We start from the raw sequence: 21,769 nt of genomic DNA on the forward strand, positions 1-21,769 counted from the left end.
GCGGAGGAGGGTCTGGCTAGTCCACACAGCATTTTGGGATGGGAGAAAAACTTTTATTGGCATCATCTTAAACCAATCACAGTCGCCTTGGGCGGTGCTAGGCGCCGGACGGAGCAACGCTGCCTCTGCAAAATAGCCTCTGGAAGGAACTTGTTTTGGTGGAACATGTGTACGTTCAAAAGTTGTTTTAGTCGCGCAACAGAAAACTCAGATTGGACAGATAGTCTAGCTAGCTGTCTGGATTTACCCTGCAGAGATCTGAGGAGCAGTTTACCATAGTCCTCACAAATCCACCGGAGTTTAAAAGACCAACAGGTGACGGACATCCGGCCAAAATGAGGGATATCCGGCGAAATTTCCGGTGGCACCTAAACAATCCCTAGTCTCGATATAGACTAGTGGACCATTAGGCTCAATCACCGTTATGTCACCACATTCGTCGATTATGACTTAACATTTATTTAAATGAAAATCTTCAAGATTATAACTTTAGGGAAGTCAGAAAGTATTTAGAGACTAACACATTGTTTGTTTGCTCTTCATGGGATTTAAGAACCGTAAGAAAAATATAGAACAGCAGCATTCTTTCCTTTGAGGTGCTCCATCGCACGATAAGTAACAGTAAACATGTGAAACACATGGTGTTGTCGTAACTGAATATTCAGTGTTGGCGGTGCTAATTGGATTCTGCTGCTGCTAACAAGATCCGTTTCTTGGTTACCTGAAGCAAGGTTTATTTTTGCAGCAGGTGATGGCGGAAGAAGTGAAATATACTCATCTTATGTTTGCCGTTTTGACACCATATTTGGGGGTGAAAGTAGCTTTCACAGAGCTCGGTTTGTGCTTGCTCATTCAGTGAGCTGTGATTAGGGTCTGATCTGTGTCTGTTCACACTGGAGCTTTCCACGTTATCATCGCACACACAGCCTATCGTTTGATGGACCCCCTTCAAATTGTCCTGAGTGCACCCTCAGCATAAATGTTTATCTAATCAGGCATGTTTGTGTTCAAGTAGCGCTCTTCTAAAAGGTCCCACAGTATTGTGTATCCATGAGAGCAGCGGTATCGTATTATGTGATTGTGCAAATAGATACATCAATTAAAAGTTAGTTAAATTGAGTAAAGCAGTGGGAAAGTGTTTCGCACAATCTGATCACGATTGTTTTGTGGATCGTATCCTGTGGTTTTCTGTGCGTAGATTCTGAAAGCATTACGTTCGTTCGAGATGAGCCAGGTCTGCGCAGAATCGATCACCTGCGATCGCCGCCCAATGCATGCCGGTTAGATTTGTGTCCGACTTGATCCCGACTTGCTCTGACGTCATGCACACATGGGCAACTATAAGCTCACGAGATCAAGGAGGCCGCAGGTTTGAGACGAAGGCAGCGCAGTTGCTCTTCACCGACTGCAAGATCCCAGGCGGACCCAGGGCATGCTGGGACGCGCCTGGCTCTCGGCTGATGTAACAGCTGATTGATTCAGAATCGACTCAAAATGACGACGTTTTATTGTTTTTGAATTGGTGGAATTTGAATTGCTATTTGTCTGATTTAAAGGCTTGTTCTGAACAGAACACATGTTGTGTGGCTGATAGTTACATTTAGTAGTCAGAGAGACTAAATCTGTTCATATTACACATCATCTACAGTCTGTTAATTAAAATCAGCAACAGATCGCATGTAGAGCATTTTTACAGCTACTCTGTCTTAATAAAAACAACTGAAGACTGTGTACAAGCTGATATATGGGTCTGAAAACATTTTCATTAAATTGGAATTGGACCTAACAGGATGTGAGTGTTTCTGTGACTTCCTTTTCAGCCTGAAGGCTGCTGGAAATGGCCGGAAGCTGTCCGACTTTACCACGGCTTTTTGTCACAGCCCCCGGCTGCTGCCGCCTGCTCTCGTCCACTTTACAGGCGAGGCGCAGCTTATCTCGAACGAGCCTGTTGACGAGCTCGGAGAACAGAGAGACACTTGCAGGGTTCAGCTCATCTGTTCTAAAGATTAATCAGTATTATAATGCACCAGCAGTCATTTTGATGATGTGAGAGTAAATAGATGAGAAAGGAAAGAAGGATGGTTCAAGGTTTGGTTCCTAGGGAGTGAAACCAGTACTCCAAATCAAGAGACAAGGTCACATGAAAAAGGTAACAGATCTCACAACGGAAAGATTTATTTGAAAGATTACTTGAACGTTATTTCATAATAGGATTGTTAAATTTATTAAATCAAATCACTAACTTTCAGATTGGAACGACTAATAGCACCGAAATTCCAGCAACATTAGTCTCGCATTGCCAGACCTTCCTCCACAGCGCTAAGGAGGTGGGTCTGGCTACACAGCCTTCCGGGATGCTCTGGTTTATTGGCATTTCTTTGAACCAATCACAATTGTCTTGGTTTGATGGAACATTTGTACGTTCTAAAGTAGTTTTAGTCGTGCAACAGAAAACTCAGATTAATTCCTTATACGTAATGCATTATCATTGGGTCAGTAAAGAAAAATCACTGCAACAACTGAATTTTTCTTAAAGACTCGACTCAAATTGCAGAATTTATGTAATAAATCATACAGCACTCACACTAAAATATCAGAGGCAGAATGAGTAGGATTTGTTGGTTGCGGTTTGTGACCACAGCATTCAAAGTTGGCTCCACCTCCTGGTCTTTTTCAGGGTTATGATGCTCGTCAGCGAGTGAAAACCAACTCCAAAACGAATTGTTTTGGAACAAGCTTTGTCCGCTTGGCCTTTTGCCTCACTATAGCTGCATTTTTTCGCCGCTGTGTCCCCCATTTCTGTAGCTTCCTTTTGGATGCGTGTTTACGATCCGACGCCTGGTCGTTACGTTTTTATAGGAGGCTGACTAGGTGGACTTCTTGTGAATATGTTCTGGTTTCTTCACTAACTCTTGACAGTAAACTGAATATCTTTGAGTGGAAGACAAAAACACAAAACACATTTGAGAACGTTATCTTGGCCTTTGGGAAACACTGATCAGCATTTTTCACCATTTTCGGACAACAACTAATCGATTAAATCGAGAAAAAAATCAACAGAGTAACCGTTAGTTTCAGCCCTACTTTCCAGTTAAAATGCTACACGAACTTAAGCCTAAATTGTCTAGAGTCCAGCCATGATGCCTTTCCTGGAATTTATCATCTTCATTAAATATAGTGGATATAGCTCTATAAATTAAAGTGCTATAATAATGGAACTTTGCTGTATGTAAGTCAGTTGGTTGCAGCAGCCACACGGTTATGTAGCTTTTAATATCATGAAGTGCTATTGCTGCACCACAGGCTCTAATTCAGCCCTTTGATTATTTCCCTAAAGGCTCACCTGAAGGCTGCATCAGTTTTAATACATCAGTTGGTGAAAGCAGCAGGTACAAATCACTTGCATGTCAGTTACGTCTCTCTAAGGAAATGTACACTGAAATGCCTTTTTTTCCCCCCACATGTCTGACCCTGTTGCTTGGAGTCATAATTCACTTTAAAAGGTTTAATTTCCTGCAGCTACAGTAGTGATTCAGTGCACTGAGCTAGTTCATGTGTTCTGTTTAGTTTATGTGTTGTGTCCAGCGACTGGCGTGTCTGATGGACGAGGAGTTAATGGATGAATCGGGACAGGAAACAAGTGATTTAGCAGTGTACCCATCAATCATGTTCCGTCCTAAAGAAGAAACATCGACTCTGCTTCAGTTACTCATAGTTGGTGTGTCCGCTTTGTTAGCATTGCGGGAGAAAGCTACTTTTCAAACCAACAACTATATATTCAATTCACAAAACTCCCACATCACCCTCCAACTAAACCGACTGAAATATCTCGAAAACTATCGGGTGCATTGCGATTAACTTTGGTACAAACATTCATGTTTCTCACTGACCTTGGTGATCCCCCTGACATTTTCTTTAGTGCAAACATGAGGTTCACATTTATGATTTTAAGTCAGATGTTTTAATATTCATTAGATAGATTGCCATTGAATTTGGTGCAGACATTATACACAAACATTTTGAATTTGTCTAATACTTTATGTCTTTACTTGCATTCTCATTCGTTGTGCTTCATACTAAATAGCAAATGTTAGCATGCAAACATGCTTAAGCCAGATGGTAAACCTTATACCAGCCATTTGGACATATATATAATGGACCAATAGACCCCGTTGCTCTGGACGGAGACCAGTGAAGGCTATTAGAAGCACTTTTCCGGTGATCTCTTGCTTTACTGCGCAGCCTCCAACTGAGAGAGACAAAATGTGACGTGAGCAACGTGTCTGAAAGTTGTAAGTCTTCTGGTAGCTGTGCCAAGAGAAATCTTAGTCATTTCCAATCTTACAGAGACGGAGAGTGTAGGTATATGTAAGGAGATAACATAAGCACAGGTTAATTATTGCTAGCTAACATGCTAGTTAACATTAGTAATTAAACCTAAACAGCTAATGTAAGTCGAAACTGCCTGCGAGCTTCTCCTGTACTATACGGTAATTCCTCTACTGTGAGACAGTAAGTCACTTGGTTATGACACAATCGTTAGCTTATTTTTATAAAAACGTTCTGCTACGGAGCCATAACGTGAGGTACAAGGTAATTGAGCCTTTTATACATTGTCGTGTTTCTTTAGAAATAAACAATGGACAAATAGAGTCTTTAAACGCTTCAGATGTAAAGTTATTCGCAGTCAAGTGACGTAAAAAAAAATGGCGGTCAGTGGAATGCTAACAGGAGGTGATCGCTTTGTAGCAACAAAATGGCGCCATCAGAGGTTCGAGTTCTGAAGCAAAGCTTACCCCCTTGATACCAGCTCAGCATGTAAGCATTGCCATTGTGAGCATGCTGACCCATTAGTTTAAAGCAACAGTGCACAGTTTCACAGAACTGCTAGCATGGCTAAAGAGGTAACTTTTATAGGGTTTAACACATTCAAAAATAATGTCCAAGATTGGCTATTAGCATGTGTACAGTTTGCATTGTAAGTAAGTAAGTAAGCGTAGTATGCTTATCGTGTAAATGGGTTAGTATGCATCTCACAGTAGCTCACAGCTTACAAACCAAAGTTCATTACAATCCATCCAATAGTGGTTGAAATACATCACTCTGAGAGGTGTTGGTTTGGCAGACCAACTAACTGACAATCCCCAGAGCTACATTGGTAGCACTGTTAAAAAGTAAATTAAAGCATATAGACAAAGTAGCTCTCATGAATAAAGTAAACATCCTAAATTGATCATACTTGACAGTGTTAGAGGGCTCCTATAACAAACAGTAATTACCACTCTTTGTGGTGATAATTACAGCCAAATATTGCCAATAACGCCACCCCTATTCACATTCAGCTTTCCCTGCTGTGACTAATAACCCTCCTTATGACTCTGACCAGTCATTAAGAGGGTAACTCACTGCTTTTGTTATAGAGGAAGGGTATCATTTATCATGCCGCCATGCAAAATGAACTAGCTTATACAGTAAGTTATAAACTCAATCTGCAGCCAGCTAGAAACTCAACAAGCAGCGACCTGCCACACAACATAAGCAGCCACTAATTGGTTTGTTCTCGAGAGCTTCTTTTTTCGTGGTTACGTTCTCCATTTACAAAAACATTTCAATAAACTAAATCTATTAGATAGAATTTAAATTAAACCAAAAGTCTTTCTTGATGTTTCTACAGGCCACATTTTCCCGTTGTATTTTTAACCACTGTGAGTGAGCATTAGGATACTGTGGAGTCACACAGAGCGACATATATGGGACATGGTCGACTTTTACCACAGGAATAAACACAAACACACAGCTGACATCTCTCTCTGCCTCAGGTGGCATGACAGCATGCGGAGCTGCGGCAATGAGTGGGCAGAAAATGTGTCGCTGCCAGTTCGGACAGGAGCGGCTGCGATGCAAACCGCTTCCCATCACGCACCAGAGGCACGAGTGTGTGGGCTCGCTTTGCTTTTCATTTATTCCTTAATGCTATGAAACACCCACACACTGTCAGACATCTCACTTCGGAAAGCTTTTCTTCTGCCCCATCTTACTTTGTAAAGCTCGGTGAAACAAGACAAAAACACATTTACCAGAGGATTGTGTGTGTGCATATACTAAAAGATAATCTTGGCAACAGCTTAGAAAACAACAAGGCCCATTTAGTTTTTGTTATTTTGTTCATATAATCATGCACATTTCCTCAAGACGGAGTTTGGCTAGTTGTAGGACGGAGTAATGAATATGTAGAGGTTTAAATTTCCATTTGTTATTCAGCGCAGTTTAAGGACTTCTCCTCCGGAATGCCGGCTTAATTAGTCGAGACTGAAGGTTCATCTCTTCGGTCAAATCACACACGCTCTTGTGAGGAAAAATGGGAATTTGAACATCTACAATTTCTTTAAAACTGGGTAAACTCCCATGTGCTGAACTCAAGTGATGTGATGGAAAGAACATAATCGAAAGGTCACATAATAAGTTGTGACACCTGTCATGTCATAATTATTCGTATTAATTATTTTCTCATATGCATGAGATAGTAAATCATAATTATGATTATAATATGAGATATGGAAGTCATAATCCTCCAAAGTCTACTTTTCATAGAACCACACTAGCTTGCACAAATACACACACAAATACACACACAAATACACACACACATACATACATACATACATACATACATACGTGTGTGTGTCTGTCTTAACAACCCAACACCAGTTTGATATTCCTAGGATTGTAAACACCAAAGAATACATCATTTAGGAAAAAAACATACAAAAATATCATTTTGTAAATGAACCCTTCAATATAGGCAAAAAAGACAAAAATACAGATGCAGTGTTCGCAGAATTGGCTTCAAAAGCTTTTGAAGGTCTTCATCGTGATGGAGATTAAACTCATAAAATCATAACAGCTACTGAGCTTGCAGGTCAGGATCAATCTCCATAAAAACCAAGCATCCGTTGAAAGCACTGGAGAAAGATAGTAAAGTGGATCTTGAGTCGGTATTGTTCTGTCAAAGAGACTCTATAGGGCTATGGTACTGTACAGTACGTTGGATTGCATCTTTACGGCCGTAACCCTGAAGCTGTTGAGTATAAAATCATTTCTTCCCCTCCCATCATATCACCCCTAGGCAACACTGACCAGTTATTATCCGGTTGTCATCAAGGGAACAGCACCAACCATAATCTCAGAGCCAACAGGGCTGACAGAGGGTCACAATTTTACGAGCATCCATCCTCCCTCGGTTAATCTTCAATTATTAATCCGTTGTATTCAGCCCGAGGAGAGGCACGAGCCACAGAGGCCCAGACTACATTTGTTTCCATGATAACAGTCTGAATGATGTGTGGGCACACAAGTGGCTTAACAGGGGATTGTTGGCCAGCTTGAAATAGGAAAGAGAAGAGCAGGGGGGTTTAATAGGCTTCTCAGACATGCACAGCGTTTCTATCAGTTGGCTGGAGTGGCAGTGTTTTGTTCCATAACACAGGAGCAGCAAGGAATCATGGGCCATGTGCACAACGGAGCCCCCCCTCCACTTTTTTCGTTTACAAAAGTGGTGCATACCTTTTCTCCTTTCTTGTGGTCTGATTTTAAGGTCTTCGTCCTAGCAGCACTTTGTCTTTCAGATGTCTTTCTTGCTGGGGTCAGCGCTCAGATTAATGTGATGTCATAACCGTTAGGCACTAAAAGAGATGAGGTAGTGATAAATGCAGTTAATGTTAAGGCCTGTCTTAACATTATAATCCCTCATCCCTCCCTGGAATATACGTAGCTGTGTGTTTGGAAAATGGCTGATGCCTTGAATTCAATACCAAACATTACTTTTTATATCAAAATGTTATTAGAAAAAGCACTGGTTATTCCTTTTTAATCTGACAATAGACACATTTACAGTATATCATCCCTGACCTGGGTAAGGAATCACTGCCTTAAGCAGGAACACTGCACACTATACCATGTCGACTGAACACTGGATGTCAATAGGTCAGAATGCCCTCTCATAAATAAATCCACGTGCATTGCATGACAGAGTAAAGTGAAATCTTTAAATTGTGTGTGAGAAAGTGGGTGAGATTCCTGCACCCACTACGTGTTCCTCGTGCTTTTCTATATAAATCTGTCCACATTCATTGGCTGCACACTATGAGGAAAATATCTAATTGAGATTATTTTGACTGAAATGGTCATTGGAGGGAATGATCATTTTTGGGTCACCCATTTTCAATGAAAATGGTTTACGTGCAGTTTAGTGTCCCAAATTCCACTATGACCACGCCAAGACCCGACCCACGAAGCAGCTCGATTGGTTGGGGTTAAGCATTTGACCTCGAGTGGTTAAGGTTAGGATAGCCGATTGGTCAGGGGATAGGACCTGAACAAATGGGGTTACGTTACGGGGAATTTGGGACACCAAACTGCACGTATACCAATGAAAATTATTAAAATTAAAAGAAATTGAAATGATTATAGTGTGATTTTTGTGGCGATCTGTACCAAACAAAGTTTTTTTTTTCTTTAGTCTGAAGGAGGCCGTAGACCAGGAAGGACGATACTTCATTCAGAATGGTTTGACACATACTTTGCCTTTAACAAATATTGTGCGCTCCCCCTGCAATTTGGATATTGCACTTCTTCTTATGCACAATTAATTCTGCAGCCCTATATTGTAATCATTTTCAGTTTGCTAAAATGAATTCAGTTAACCACTGCTTTTGTGTAACATTTCAGCACTTACTATCTCGGGTTTGTTTGTGTTTAAATTTTTAAATCTTTACATCGAGTGCTGGTTTAATTTAAGGCAAACACACAGCAACAGTTTAGTTTCAGCTAGATTTTTTGAGTTGAAGTTGAAGGTTTGAATAGTTAATTGTTTCTTTCTTCATACTCACCTTTTGGTTGTTCCTTTTATTTGGTCCACCATTTAGGAATGTTTGGGGAGGAGCCACCGAGCATTTCCTGTGTATTTATGGTGTTGATGATGTCATCCCTGACATCATCACAGAGCTAGCCTGAAGGCTTTCAAGAGTACAAGATGCCTATCAATACGTTGTGCAGGATGGGTAAATGACACCAAGATATTGCAAAAATATATAACCTTATATATAAATATATGTGATAACAGGACATCAGCTATTATTTTGGTGGTGGTTAATTCTAGATCATATAATCGCACTAATAGCTAGCGAGTTGTTAGTTAAAGGGCTAACAGCTGATTAACATTAGAGTTGAATCAAAATGTATTTTTGAAACATATGTATGTATGAAAATAAATCAGGAAGCACAGTGGAACACACAGAAACTCTCCGACATATCCTGTATATATAAAGTCAATTTCTGGAGTTAACTATTAGATATGTTTGGATCAAATCAGCTGTACCGATGACTCGGTGCTATGCTAAAAATAAGCTGCTACATGTGAATTTCTCAGACATACAGGAGCTAAATCTGTCGATTCAGCAGATATAGTTACAACACGATTGAGCTAGCAGTGTTTAAACAACCTTTTACTCCAAACATGTAAAATACGGACGCTTGGCCAGTGCCTGTCAGGGTCAGATACGACGCAAAAAGCACCCTTTAGCGTGTGTGGAGAACGTACCGGGCAGTGCAGCAGCTACATTTGAAGATGACGTAGTATTAAGAGCGACAACGGTAGCGAGTAGTATGAAAGACAACACAGGACTTTCACCCCAGAGTCCCGCGTGTCACTTTTCCTAAACCCAACTGTCCCATTCTTGTCCCGCATGTCACGAAACGTACCTTTTATAAGCCCACCCACGATCTTTAGTCCCGACCCAGCGCGTTTAGATAAAGCGTGTTTAGATATGACGCTGAAGGAGTCTTTTAGCGTCAATAACAACGACAAAGGAATCTGACCAAGCGTCCGTATTTTACGCGATGGGAGTGAGAATGTGTTGGTATTTGTTCAGTTTGGGAAACTAACGTTAGCTTGAGTTGGCTAGCTGACTAAACAGGGACCAGAAATTGTCTCTGTTGCTTGGAGTTCGCGGACAAACTTTCCCCTTTTGGAATGGAATACAACTGTAGTCCGGGGTTTCTTTTATGACTGTTACTACAGCCAAAAGCACAGCATGTGCCAGGCATATTGTACTGTACTAGTGTGTTTCGCGTATCCGTCTCCTCTAGTAGTTGTGGTTACATAGGTCTCGTACATAGATATAAAATATATTCTCATGGGTCGTAGCCTACATCTCGTAGCTGTGACCGGACACAAAAATGGCAGCAAATGTGACACAGGGTGGTCCCTTTAAATAAAGGTAGCTGCAGTTTTCTGCTTTAAAGGAGGAAAGAAGTCACGCTGACACAAACTCGTACTTACGTACACGGAAAGAATTGATTGATCGTAGAGAGTATAGACAAGAAGCCGTGCTGCCACAAATGTGCTTTTTTCATTTGGTATGAGTTGATTATGTTGTTTTTTTTGGATAGTTTCAAGTTTTTATTTTATTTTAACTCTGTCTCATTTAAGCATGCATTTGGCCACACTGTAAATAAATACGCACTCGTTTGAAGAAGTTGGCAAGGAGTCTGCCTTCCTTTATTTGACCTTCTGGCTATGCTACAGAGCAATAATGTCGCTCTACCTTCGCATATTCAAAGCAGTCTGGAAGTTTAACAATGTAATAAATCCTTAAAACCTTTGTTAGAATGAATTGACAAGGGTCCAACATTTAAGTAGTAGTCCATCTGTTTTAATTTAGACAGACCAACCTTTAAAAGTGCTGTTTTCTATATTTTTATTGTCTTCCTTTGTTTTCATACCATAATATAACTTTGTACAGCACTTTGTTAAGCCTAGGTTGGTTTTAAATGTGCTCTGTGATTAAATTGACTTGACTTGTTTTGACAGACTTGGCAACTTTTTAACAATCCCAATTATCGCTCCATCCATTGTTGGCACTACCAATAAAACAATATCTGCTGACTGAGTGAACGCAGCTGCCAGTGGTCTGCAATCACCGAGTGCCAATCAGCTGGCACTTTAGGTTTTTAGAACATCCCTGGTGATAACAGTACGGACTTCAAATTGACAAATTAAGTACAGTAATGTGAAGCTAAACATTTAACATGTTTTGGTAGTTGTCAGAAGAAAAGCACCAACCGCCTTAGGGCTGCAACTAACGATTATTTTCATTTTCGATGAATCTGTTGATTATTTCCTTGATTAGTTGTTTGGTTTATAAAATGCTAGAAAATGGTGAAAAATATCGATCAGTGTTGCCCAAAGCCCAGGATGACGTTGTTTGTTGTTGTTTTTTTTATAAAGAATTACTCAAACCGATTACTTGATTATCAAAATTGTTTGGATTAATTTAATAGTTGACAACTAATCGATTAATCAATTTATCTTTGCAGCTCTAAACCGCTGGTCATTAATGTAAAAAAACCTGGATGTCAACATTGGTGGTGTTTATTTTCTCCCAGCAACCATCACTTCCACTCAACTTGTTTGATCAGCAGCTGCACAAATACAGATTGTGAACCTGTTTGAGAGGAGGATGTGACAGTCAAACAACAGCGTGATTAAAATGGGCCACAGCGAGTTTACTCACTAAACACGCTGCTGATCTAACATTCGTTGTTAGTTTGCACAAATTAGCTGAATGATTCCGACGGCTGAGGTGTTTTTGACGGCAGATTCGTTCCCCCAGACGCTGGTAAAACTGTTACATTACAAAGGCACTCATGTGCAGTATCTGTGACCTGTTTGTGGATGTAAGATTCTATGATCTACCGTATAACCCCCTGAATGTTAAGTCATTCACTCTCCAAGAACCTTGCCTTCTCTTCCAGCTGGGGAAGGAGACATAAACACCCGGCGACAGGCCGAGGAAGAGACCAGCAACATCTTTCGTGCTAAATATAGATCCCCTGATGAAGCGCCTGCATGCTAATACTGCTGCTGCTGCTGCTTTGGCACTCGCCTTCACCTCCTGTACTATGTGATGCTGCGTGCGTACTGTCATGCAGTACGAGCCTCCCCTCCCTCTCGCAGAAATGCTGCAATGCGTCTCCCTCAGCCAAGACTGGGTCAGTGTAACTTGCAGCTAGCAGCAAACGGCCAGAGAAGCATCCCCATAGCAACAGCCAATGAGGGTTATGGCTGAGGGATTATTTTTTTTGCGTGTTTTTGTTGTGATTGTATATGAAAAGAGCGTATTTCCAGGATTAAAGTTGTCAGGGGGGCTTTAGTTAGAGCTCGGGGAGGAATAAGATGGCAAGTGAGCAAAAGAGGAGACAGGGCAGGGTTGAGGATGTTTATGCACGGCTGTATGTGCAGAGGTATTGTGTTGACAGATGCTGGAAGACGGGGCGTTGTATTGTCATTAAATGACGCTGGTCTTGAGTACACAGTTGAACACAGTTTACAGCAATTCTCCTTTAGAGTTTTGTCAGACATCCTATAGAGTTTTTATTATTCTGTTACATCCTAACCAGCAGTATTAAAGCAAGCAGGTAATTAAAGCTATGGTTTAACAGAGTTAAATATTCAGACACTCTGAAGTCTCTGCCTAACATATTTGGTGTCTTTAGAAACTTTTAAATTAAAGTTATGCGGGTTTGTAAAGCATTAGTTTGTAATGACTGACCCACGGAGAGGTCAGTATAAGTGGGTTGAATTGCATTTCAGGGCTCATACTTAACATTTTTGGGCTATATTCACTTTCCCTCCCTTAAAGGAACACGCCGACTTATTGGGAATTTAGCTTATTCACCGTAACCCCCAGAGTTAGACAAGTCGATACATACCCTTCTCATCTCCGTGTGTGCTGTAACGCTGTCTGATGGCTCCAGCGGCATCAGGCCAGCACAGAACATGCAGGTGAATGGTTCCAGTAATCCTACTGCTCCGAATAAGTGACAAAATAACGCCAACATGTTCCTATTTACATGTTGTGATTTATAGAGTCACAGCGTGTACAAAAAACAAAGTAACATGAGACACAGCCGTCTTCTAACCGTAAACAAACCGGGAACTATATTCTCAATTGGAAGAATATAGTACTTGGGCGGAGTGATATACTCGCAGCAAGCCTGTCTGAAAATATAGTTCCCAGTTTGATTACTGTTAGAAGATGGCTGTGTCTCATTTACAAGGTGTTAAATGCTGGAAGACACAAGAATGATATTGATCGTCTCATCTTCTTCAACTTCCAGAAAATGAAAATTAAGAATATTTCCCATCAAGATGTGTTGTACTTATAGGGAATGTGTGATTGTATCTCTGTTTAAGTGTTGTAGATTGATCCTGTAATATGAGCAACTAGAAGCTATTCGACCCATCAGAAGAAGGCCTCTGTTACTTCGTCATTATATGGTCTTGGTGTAGTCATGAGGTTTATTTTTTAAATCTCTGTCTCCTGCAGGCCAGCGGATTCTCCAGTATAAGAGTGATGTCCTCGAGACAACGGTGTTGGTAAACCCATCAGAGGAGACCGCTGCCTCAGAGGTAAGTCACACCTGGACAACACAGACAAAACACAGCAGGTTGACGATGACCCAGTGCTCTGAATCCTGCGGGATAATTTATTAAAATCACACTGAAGAGTGTGTTCAGTCAGGATATAACTTGGTTTTTACTTATGAAAAACACAGCAACACCTATTGTTCACCATTCAGCCCCAATGGGAGGTCCACTTCTCTCCTGCTAGTAATCATCACTCAGTTGATTAACAGGAAAAGACTCACACAGTGGGAGAGGCAGACACTGCTTTGGGTTATAAATAAATCCACTCAGATGCCTCAGATTTGACTGTCGGTGTAAAAAAAAATAGTCAGTTGTCAGCTAAGCTTTTGACTGCCTTAACCTAACCTAGTTTTTTTATTATTACTGTCTAGTAGTATGAATACACCTGATCCTTGAACAAGCAAGACACTGTACTGTACTTCTGCATTTAAAATGTGTTCTTAATGCTGCAGCAACTTTGTCAGACACAGTGATTTATCTTTTACTAAAAAATTACAAATCTGAAATAAATGGCTACTCTATTTGTTGTCCCTTTTGCTGGATGGTATTAAAAGAAACTTTTCCTTTTCCAAACAATCTATTTTGGGCATGAAGTGGTAGTGATTGACACTATGCAACTCTTAGGAGTAATTTTAGGCTGTTACATTTATATTTGTTGTTTGAACAGTTCTTCAAAATAAAAGTTTCACCTTTCATCTCATTTTCATTGCATTGCAATATATACTTTGATTATAATTTTTTAAAAGTGTTCTTTAGGTTTTCATTCATCGTTCACATTGTGTTATTATCATTGAGTGGGTCAATGTTGTCTGGATGACATCGTTTTCGGGGACAAATTGAGCAGCTCTCAAACTCAATAGCACTCAAATCAAATGAGATATTGCAACTCAGTGAATTCATTGGGAACTAAATTGCTTGCTTTGTCACCCCAAAAAGATTCTTCATCTTTCCAGTACAGTACATTTGAATTTTGTGTTCTGATGTTGATGACTTATGGAAGATTTATTATTACAAAACATTAATGTTAGCTGTTATAGTGTTGTTATAGTTGGCTATTCTGTCCTCTACCCAGATTCGCTCTCTGATCACTGACTTTGCTGGGAATAAGTTGCTGGTCCTGAGCGGCCAGAGCTCTGAGCAGGGAGGTGACATCCTACTGCAAGGTGGAGCATTCACCTGGCAACACTTCTCCGACATCATCTCCAACCCTCAAGTGAGCTGGGTGCACTTTCCCTCCAAATAAATCTTTTCAGTGTATAGATCAACTTTTATAAAGCTTACATAGACAGTTGTTTTGGGTTGTTTTTCATTGTTACTGTGTTTCCAGGTGATTGAACTCCTGTCCAAGGCCTCTTCAGAGCAGCCAGCCAGACTTACTGTTTCCTGTCAGGGAGACGGGGGCTGGAGCTCCCTGGGCCAAAGCCAGGAGCAGCAGTCACTCCAAAATCTTCTGGAATACCGCCTGAACCCCGAACCTTATCTCACCAACATGGACGGAGTCACAGAGTTCACTGAGTATGTCTCCGAGACAGTGGATGTGCCGTCATCCTTTGACCTCCTGGAGCCCCCAACCTCTGGAGGTTTTCTGAAGCTCTCCAAACCCTGCTGCTACATCTTCCCTGGAGGCAGGGGAGACTCGGCTCTGTTCGCCGTCAATGGATTCAACATCCTGGTGGATGGAGGGTCTGATCGAAAGTCCTGCTTCTGGAAGCTGGTTCGCCACCTGGACAGGATTGACTCTGTTCTGCTCACCCATATTGGTGCGGACAACCTCCCTGGCATCAACGGGTTGTTCCAGAGGAAGATTGCAGAGCAAGAAGAGGAGCGTAACCAAGGATCTGGCTCCAGCAGCAACGGTGAATGGACGAAGAACCTGATCTCTCCTGAGCTTGGGATTGTGTTTTTCAACGTCCCAGAGAAACTTCGGATGCCTGAGTCCACGCTGAAAGTGAAACGAAGCATTGAGGAAGCATCTCTTACATTGCAGTACCTCAACAAGCTTGGTATCACACCAGAGCCTCTTCACAGGGTAGTCAGCAACACCATTGAACCCATCACACTATTCCACAAACTTGGTGTGGGGAAGTTAGACATGTATGTCTTAAACCCTGTAAAAGAGAGCAAAGAGATGCAATTTCTAATGCAGAAATGGGCTGGAAACAGCAAAGCCAAGACCGGGATTACGATGGCCAATGGAAAAGAAGGAGAAATATCTGTCCCCTATTTGACATCAGTTACCGCTCTCATAGTTTGGATTCCTCACCGTCCAACAGAAAAGATAGTTAGGGTGCTCTTCCCTGGAAATGCACCACAGAATAAAATCTTGGAGGGCCTCGAGAAACTGAAACACCTGGACTTCCTGCGATACCCAGTGGCGACCCAAAAAGACATATCATCTGGTGCGCCTCCTCCCATCATCAAACAGACTAAAATAAGATCAAGAACTGACAGCAAAGAGAGTCTTAAGTCTTCACCCAAACCTCACTCTAAAACAACAAAGAAAGAAGCCAGTGGACAGGAGGAAGAGTCCAAGAGTGAAATCACTAAAGAGAATAAAGTAGAAAAGAAGGAGGAGAAGAAGCTCAAAAGTGAAAGTCTAAAAGCCACCAAACAACAGAAAAACAGCGAGGTCGCCCCTGTGGCAGGCAAGACAGAGAAAAAGAAAATATCTAAGGAAAAAACTGCCAAGCATGAGAAAGCGTCCAAGATGGATGAAAAGAAAGACAAAGAGAAAAAAGAAATTAAGAAAGAAAAACGTGAAGCAAAGAGAGAAGAAAATATAAGAAAAGAAGAGAAAAAGGAAAGTAAAGCCAAGGAGGATAAAAAGAAGGACTCAAGTAAACCGGAACTGAGAAAAATCACAAAACCTGACCTGAAGCCGCTCACCCCTGAAGTGAGAAAAACTCTGCATAAAGCTAAGACTCAGGCTAAACCCAAGACAGACAAAAACAAAGTAGTGAAAGAGGAAGCAAATGAGAAAAAGCCTGTCCCAAAGAACATCCCTGAGGAGATCGCAGCAGCAGCTTTGGCTGACAGGTCCATTGTGTCCTCCCCAGAGGACCTCACTGAGGACTTTGAGGCTCTGAAACAAGAAGAGCTGTCCAAAAAGACTGAGCCTATTCAGAATGATGTGATGTTTGGGTATTTGCTGCACACAGATACTAAAGATCCTTCCTTAGGTTTCCCCGAGGAGACGGTCACATCCCCAGCCACTGAGATACAATCTGCTTCACCCAAATCCCCCGTCAAACAGGAATACAACAAAGACAAGGGTGCTTCAGTACCGGTTACAGCCACTGAAAAGAAGGAAGCAAGCGATGCCTTCGACAAGAAGTATGAAGAGGAGCAAATGGAGAAATATGACAAATACCATGTAAAGGACCACATAGGAGACAGATCAAAGAAGAGTGACAGCTCAGAGGAGGAGGGTGATGTTATTGAAAAAGCCGAATTTGAAGGAACGGAAGATGACGAGGTCCTGAAATATAAAACGGAGGAGGCGAAAAAGGAAAAAACTGGAAAGGAGTGGGACACCAAGCCAACTGAGCAAAAACCTTTGTCAACCACAGCCCTGTCTGGGCAAGTAGCAGCCTCCTCCTCGGAGCAATTCTCCTTCATCCAAGACGAGACCATCCCTGGTTACTCCGAGACCGAACAGACCATCTCTGATGAGGAGATCCACGAGGAACCAGAAGATAGGATCCCACATTTGCGCTATGATGTAGGCTCCTATGACATCTCTGTCCCTGATGTCCCTGGTACCTTTGACTCCATGCACGGAATAAAAGAGATGAAGTGCTCCGCCGTGTCTGACATCAAACCCAAAGCCTTCATGGGAGGGCACGAGCCTGAGCTCGCACCTTACCCTGCCATCATTGCGGCCCCTCTTGCAGAGGAGGAGCACATCTCCTCGGCAACATCCATAACAGAATATGACAAACTATCATCCTTTGCCACATCTGTAGCCGAGGACCAGTCGATAGCCTCTGTGACAGCGCCACAGACCGAGGAGGCTGGGAGGAATTCTCTCCTGCTTGACACAATCAACAGTATTCCCTCACGCGCTGAGGCCGCCCATGGGAAGGACTATCTCCACTCGGCAGGAACCATCTCACCCACATCCTCTCTGGAGGACGACAAGTGCTTTAAGTCTCCTTCCTCTGATGAGTACCAGCCCAACATTCCCGAGATGGAATCTGGGGATGCAAAGATAAAATCAGTCCACGAAGAAGAAGAGGACGAGGATGACGAGGACGAGGACCAGACTCCGAACGTTGACATCCCTCTCGGTAAACTCCAAGAGGGCTACGAACACGCATCCCTCATGATGCTGCAGGAAAAGCAGAAATCTCCCTCTGCCACGTTTACTCCTCCTCCTCTCTTCTCTACCATGACGTCCTCTCCCACACAGGCTGTCAAAGAAAACCAATCTCTCTTTAGCACAGAAGGATTTAAGATGGGTGCAGATATAAAGCCTGTTTCACCCCCTCCATCTTTCTCCTCTGGATTAGACTTAGAGTCCCACTCCAGGCAGGAGAGTGAGGAAAGATGTCTAAGTCCAGATGACAGCACCATGAAACTGGCCTCACCCACACAGTCTATGCCTACAAGCAGTGGCTACTCTCCAACAGAAGAGAAACCCTTTAAGACAGAAGACAAAGATGAAGCAGGGTTCAACATTAAAGCTGACCAGAAATCAGTCATTATCTCAGACAGTACCGCCTATATTGGTCTGGTAGGTGACAACACAGTGTCTGAAGAGACTCAAGAAGAATCCAATGAATCCAATGAAGAGGAAGATGACTATTACGCCAAAAAGGATCTACAGCCCGCTGTTAAGGCCAAGCTTATGGAGGCAAAAGAGGGGTGCTTCTTGGACGACGACTTCGCCTCTGATGCTAAATCTGCAAAGACAGAAACAGAAGTCAAGAGCTTAGAAAAGACACCGTTGTTTTTCAGCACAGAGGAAAAACCCATACCTCAAGTGATGTACTCAGATGAAGATGAAGAAGATGATGATAATCAAAGTGGGGTCGAGTCTAATAAGCCCTTATCAACCAATCAAAGCAAAGTAGACTTAAAAAATGAAAGCACAGAGGAAACGGATGTTGCTTTTAAAGAGACAGAGAAAAATGTTCATTTCAGTCTCTATAATTTTCCAGAGAAGGAGACCAAAGAAAAGGCCGTGTATATAAGACAGGACACCCCCTATGTGCATGGCAAAACATTCTCTTACAGTGACATTTATGGCTCAGTGGACTCCGATTCATATCGTCAGGAGTCCTTAGATAAAGCGGAGAAGGACACCGCAAAGGCTGAAATGGATTCGCAGAAACCCGAGTCCCCATCCCCGGTAACAGCTATGGACAAGATGTCAGAGAAGGAGGGATTTACCGTCTCTTATGGAAAAGAGTCCTCCTCCTCATCGTGGCTCGACTCCAAGAGCACTTCTGCTGTACCTCCATTCGAAGATGTCAAAGTAAAGGAGACATTTGAACACGGCAAAGGTAGCCGATTCCCTTCATTGGCTGATAGACCCGAGGCCTCGTCCACTTCTTTATCATCAGAAAAAGACGCCAATATTAAAAGCCAGATTGACGGCGGCCAAAAGTCCCAGACGTACTCCTCAATGACAGCGTTGGATGTAGACAAACCTGCGGCCACAGGCTACGGCGAGAAAGGAGCTAGTTTGGAGGTTGATATGCGAAAACTAACAGCAAGGGAGGAGGAGGACTATGATGATGATGAAGTTGTCGAAGAAGATGATGAGGATGAGGAGGACGAAGAGGAGGAGGACGACGACGAAGACGCTGTTGATTCTGATATGGAGAAAGGTGCCAAAGAGAAGTCTGAGAAAGAAGTCAAAAGTCCAATCGGTGAAATGTTTGGCTCAAATAGGCCTGAATTTATGGTTTCCATGGCTGGATACGGCTATAACAGCCAGGGGAAACCGAGCAGCTCTAGCTCACTCGCAAAGGCAGAACACGAAGCTAAAATTGACTCCTCATCCTTCAGTGGAAAGCCAATGGATTTAGGAGCTACAGGTTTCTCTACCTACTCCTTGGGCCTTGAATACTCATATGGAAGTGGTGAGAAAGAATCATTTCCACAGACCACAGACAAAGGTAAAGAGGATTTCACTTTGAAATCAACAGAGGACAGTTATTACCAGAATGACAGGGCTGATCCGGATTTTGAGAAACAGAAGATACCAGACCTGAGTAAGAGATCACTGGACACAAGCTTTCAGTACACGACCACCGCTACCCCTGGGTACTCCTCCTCTTCGGCCTATAGCTACTCCTCCTCCACCTCAGGCTCCCTCTCCACCAGCCGTCAGTTCGGAGAGGAACTCGAGACTCCTGCCGAGCCTCTCTTTGAGTACTCTTCCTTTAAAGAAGAACACTCACTGGTCATGGATCCTCCCTACTCTGGCTCCGCTGGCACAAAAGACGACTATCTAGAAGTGTCTGAAAAACAGATCACAGCTACAACCATGGCTGAGTCCACTTCCAGTTTAGCTCGCTTCTCACCCCTCAGCCCATTTGAGGAGGTCAAATCCTTCCCTTCGCTCTCCTCCGCTGCCTTTGCTGAGGACAAGAAGGAGTATACAACTTCAGCAGGTGGAGTAATGGACAAAGGCCCTCAATCGGACTGCTTCTATAAGCCTGGATGGTCGGTAGGGTCCAAGCTGGACACGGCTGTTGGGTTTGGGGCCTCAGCAGGACCATTTGCTCAACCTGCAGAGCTGTCCAAAGACAAAGAGGCAGCCAGCGCCGCTCTATTTGGCGTCACTTCCTCCCCACGCCCAGACACAGAAGGCAAGCATTACTTTGAGGAGACTGACAGCAGTGAGGAAGAGGATGAGGAGGCTTATATGCGTGAGATGACCAGGACGCTTTCCAGCGGCCAGTCTGGTAACCTCTCATTTTCTGACAAGCATGTTGCTCCAGCTGCCAGTGCAAATACGGCTGGTGCACTCCCAGATGTTCTTGGCTCCTACATGCCATCGCCTCTTCAGGCCAGCAAGCCAGACCCGGTCAACGGCCCCATGGAGGTCAGCTCAAGCAGCACCCTCCCTGCCGGAGCAGCAGCCAGTGGTGTGTCTTCAGGCCCAGCCAAGGTGGAGCCCAGAGAGGGAGCAGCAGCTTTCAGGAGCTCTTTTGAGTGGGAGATGTCAAAACCCCAGATGGGGATGGTGCCCGGAGACTCCCCTCCCCATTACCGCCATGATGACGAGTTTGAAGAGGAGTGTGAGATGGAGCCGGAGCACCCTGCCCGCCCGCTGTCACTCTCTTCCAAGACCGATCAGCCGTTCCGCTCTCCGTTCTACGCTGAAGAGTGCAGTCAAGGGGGTCAGGATGACGACGATGACGACGACGAAGACAGCGATCAGGACCTTGCTGGCGACGTGCCCATGGGAGCCACCTCCTCTTACACCAGCCGCAGCTCTCCTGGATATTCCTCCTCCGAGTACAGGCAGCCCAAACACGACCTCTCGCCTTCCTTCATAAACCCATGCATGCGGCAGCTATCCAGCGACGAGGATGACGAGGAGCACGGGCGCAGGAGTGACCAATCGCAGGAGGCGGACGTGCACGATGTGTCGGTCAAGAGAAGGGCTAACAAGCAGCCCCATCATCACCAGTCTCACAGCAGCTCTCTGCAGCAAGCTGGCGGCATTTCGGCAGGGCTGGGTCTGGCCACGGAGGACACACCGCCCACCTCCGTCAGCGAATCTTTAGCCTCTCAGTCAGACTCCGATGTGGCTCCAGGCACTGAGGAATACCCCTCAGTCGCTGGCGAAGGCAACATGGACTCAGATGAGGATGCAGACTACATGCCTGTTGATAAATTATCTGCCACCGGGGGAGGCAGCCATCAATCCTCTAGGAGGAGCAATGACCCTCCTCCTGCTCCCCTCATGGACCCTATCCCTCGCCCCCCACTCCCAGATGTTTGCATGGTGGATCCTGACTCTTTGGATAATGGCATAGTCAAGAAAGAACCAAAAGCCAAGAGCTTAAAGAAGACCTCGGGAAAAACCAAATCAGCATCACCGGCTAGGCGCAAGAGGTCTCCCATGCCTGTCAAACAGACGCCGTCTCCTCGCAGTGCCTCGCTGAAGAAGAAGGAGGCAGACAAGAGCTCACGGATGTCTCGTCTATCAGATGGACAGGGCTCCAAAGACGATGACCTCTCCAGGTCGAGCTACAACCCGGGCAAGGGGCTGACTAACGGTGTCAAGAGTAGTTCAGGTGTGCAAACATCTAAAGATAA

General features: G+C 43.5%; 1 protein-coding gene and 1 long non-coding RNA gene across 3 annotated transcripts in view; one reads left to right on the forward strand and one right to left on the reverse strand.

Annotated features, from left to right (window-relative positions):
* The window catches only part of LOC114557433 (uncharacterized), a 30,231-nt gene extending 21,252 nt beyond the window's left edge, over positions 1-8,979 (reverse strand). The window contains exons 1-2 of the long non-coding RNA XR_003692797.1: positions 8,889-8,979; positions 7,564-7,682 (exon numbers count right to left, since the gene is read on the reverse strand). This is a non-coding gene — a long non-coding RNA (uncharacterized LOC114557433). The remainder of the gene's footprint in view (positions 1-7,563; positions 7,683-8,888) is intronic.
* The window catches only part of map1aa (microtubule-associated protein 1Aa), a 31,337-nt gene that overhangs the window by 4,735 nt on the left and 4,833 nt on the right, over positions 1-21,769 (forward strand). The window contains exons 1-4 of one of the 2 annotated variants that reach the window (XM_028580862.1): positions 8,980-9,059; positions 13,389-13,471; positions 14,562-14,702; positions 14,817-21,747. In XM_028580862.1, coding sequence (XP_028436663.1) covers positions 9,032-9,059; positions 13,389-13,471; positions 14,562-14,702; positions 14,817-21,747 — 7,183 coding nt within the window. In that variant the 5' untranslated portion in view covers positions 8,980-9,031. Of the gene's footprint in view, positions 1-8,979; positions 9,060-13,388; positions 13,472-14,561; positions 14,703-14,816; positions 21,748-21,769 lie in introns of those variants that run through there. The other variant, XM_028580871.1, reaches the window with a different exon arrangement.

This window comes from Perca flavescens, chromosome 1 (assembly GCF_004354835.1).
Source record: "Perca flavescens isolate YP-PL-M2 chromosome 1, PFLA_1.0, whole genome shotgun sequence".
Lineage (NCBI taxonomy): Eukaryota > Metazoa > Chordata > Actinopteri > Perciformes > Percidae > Perca > Perca flavescens.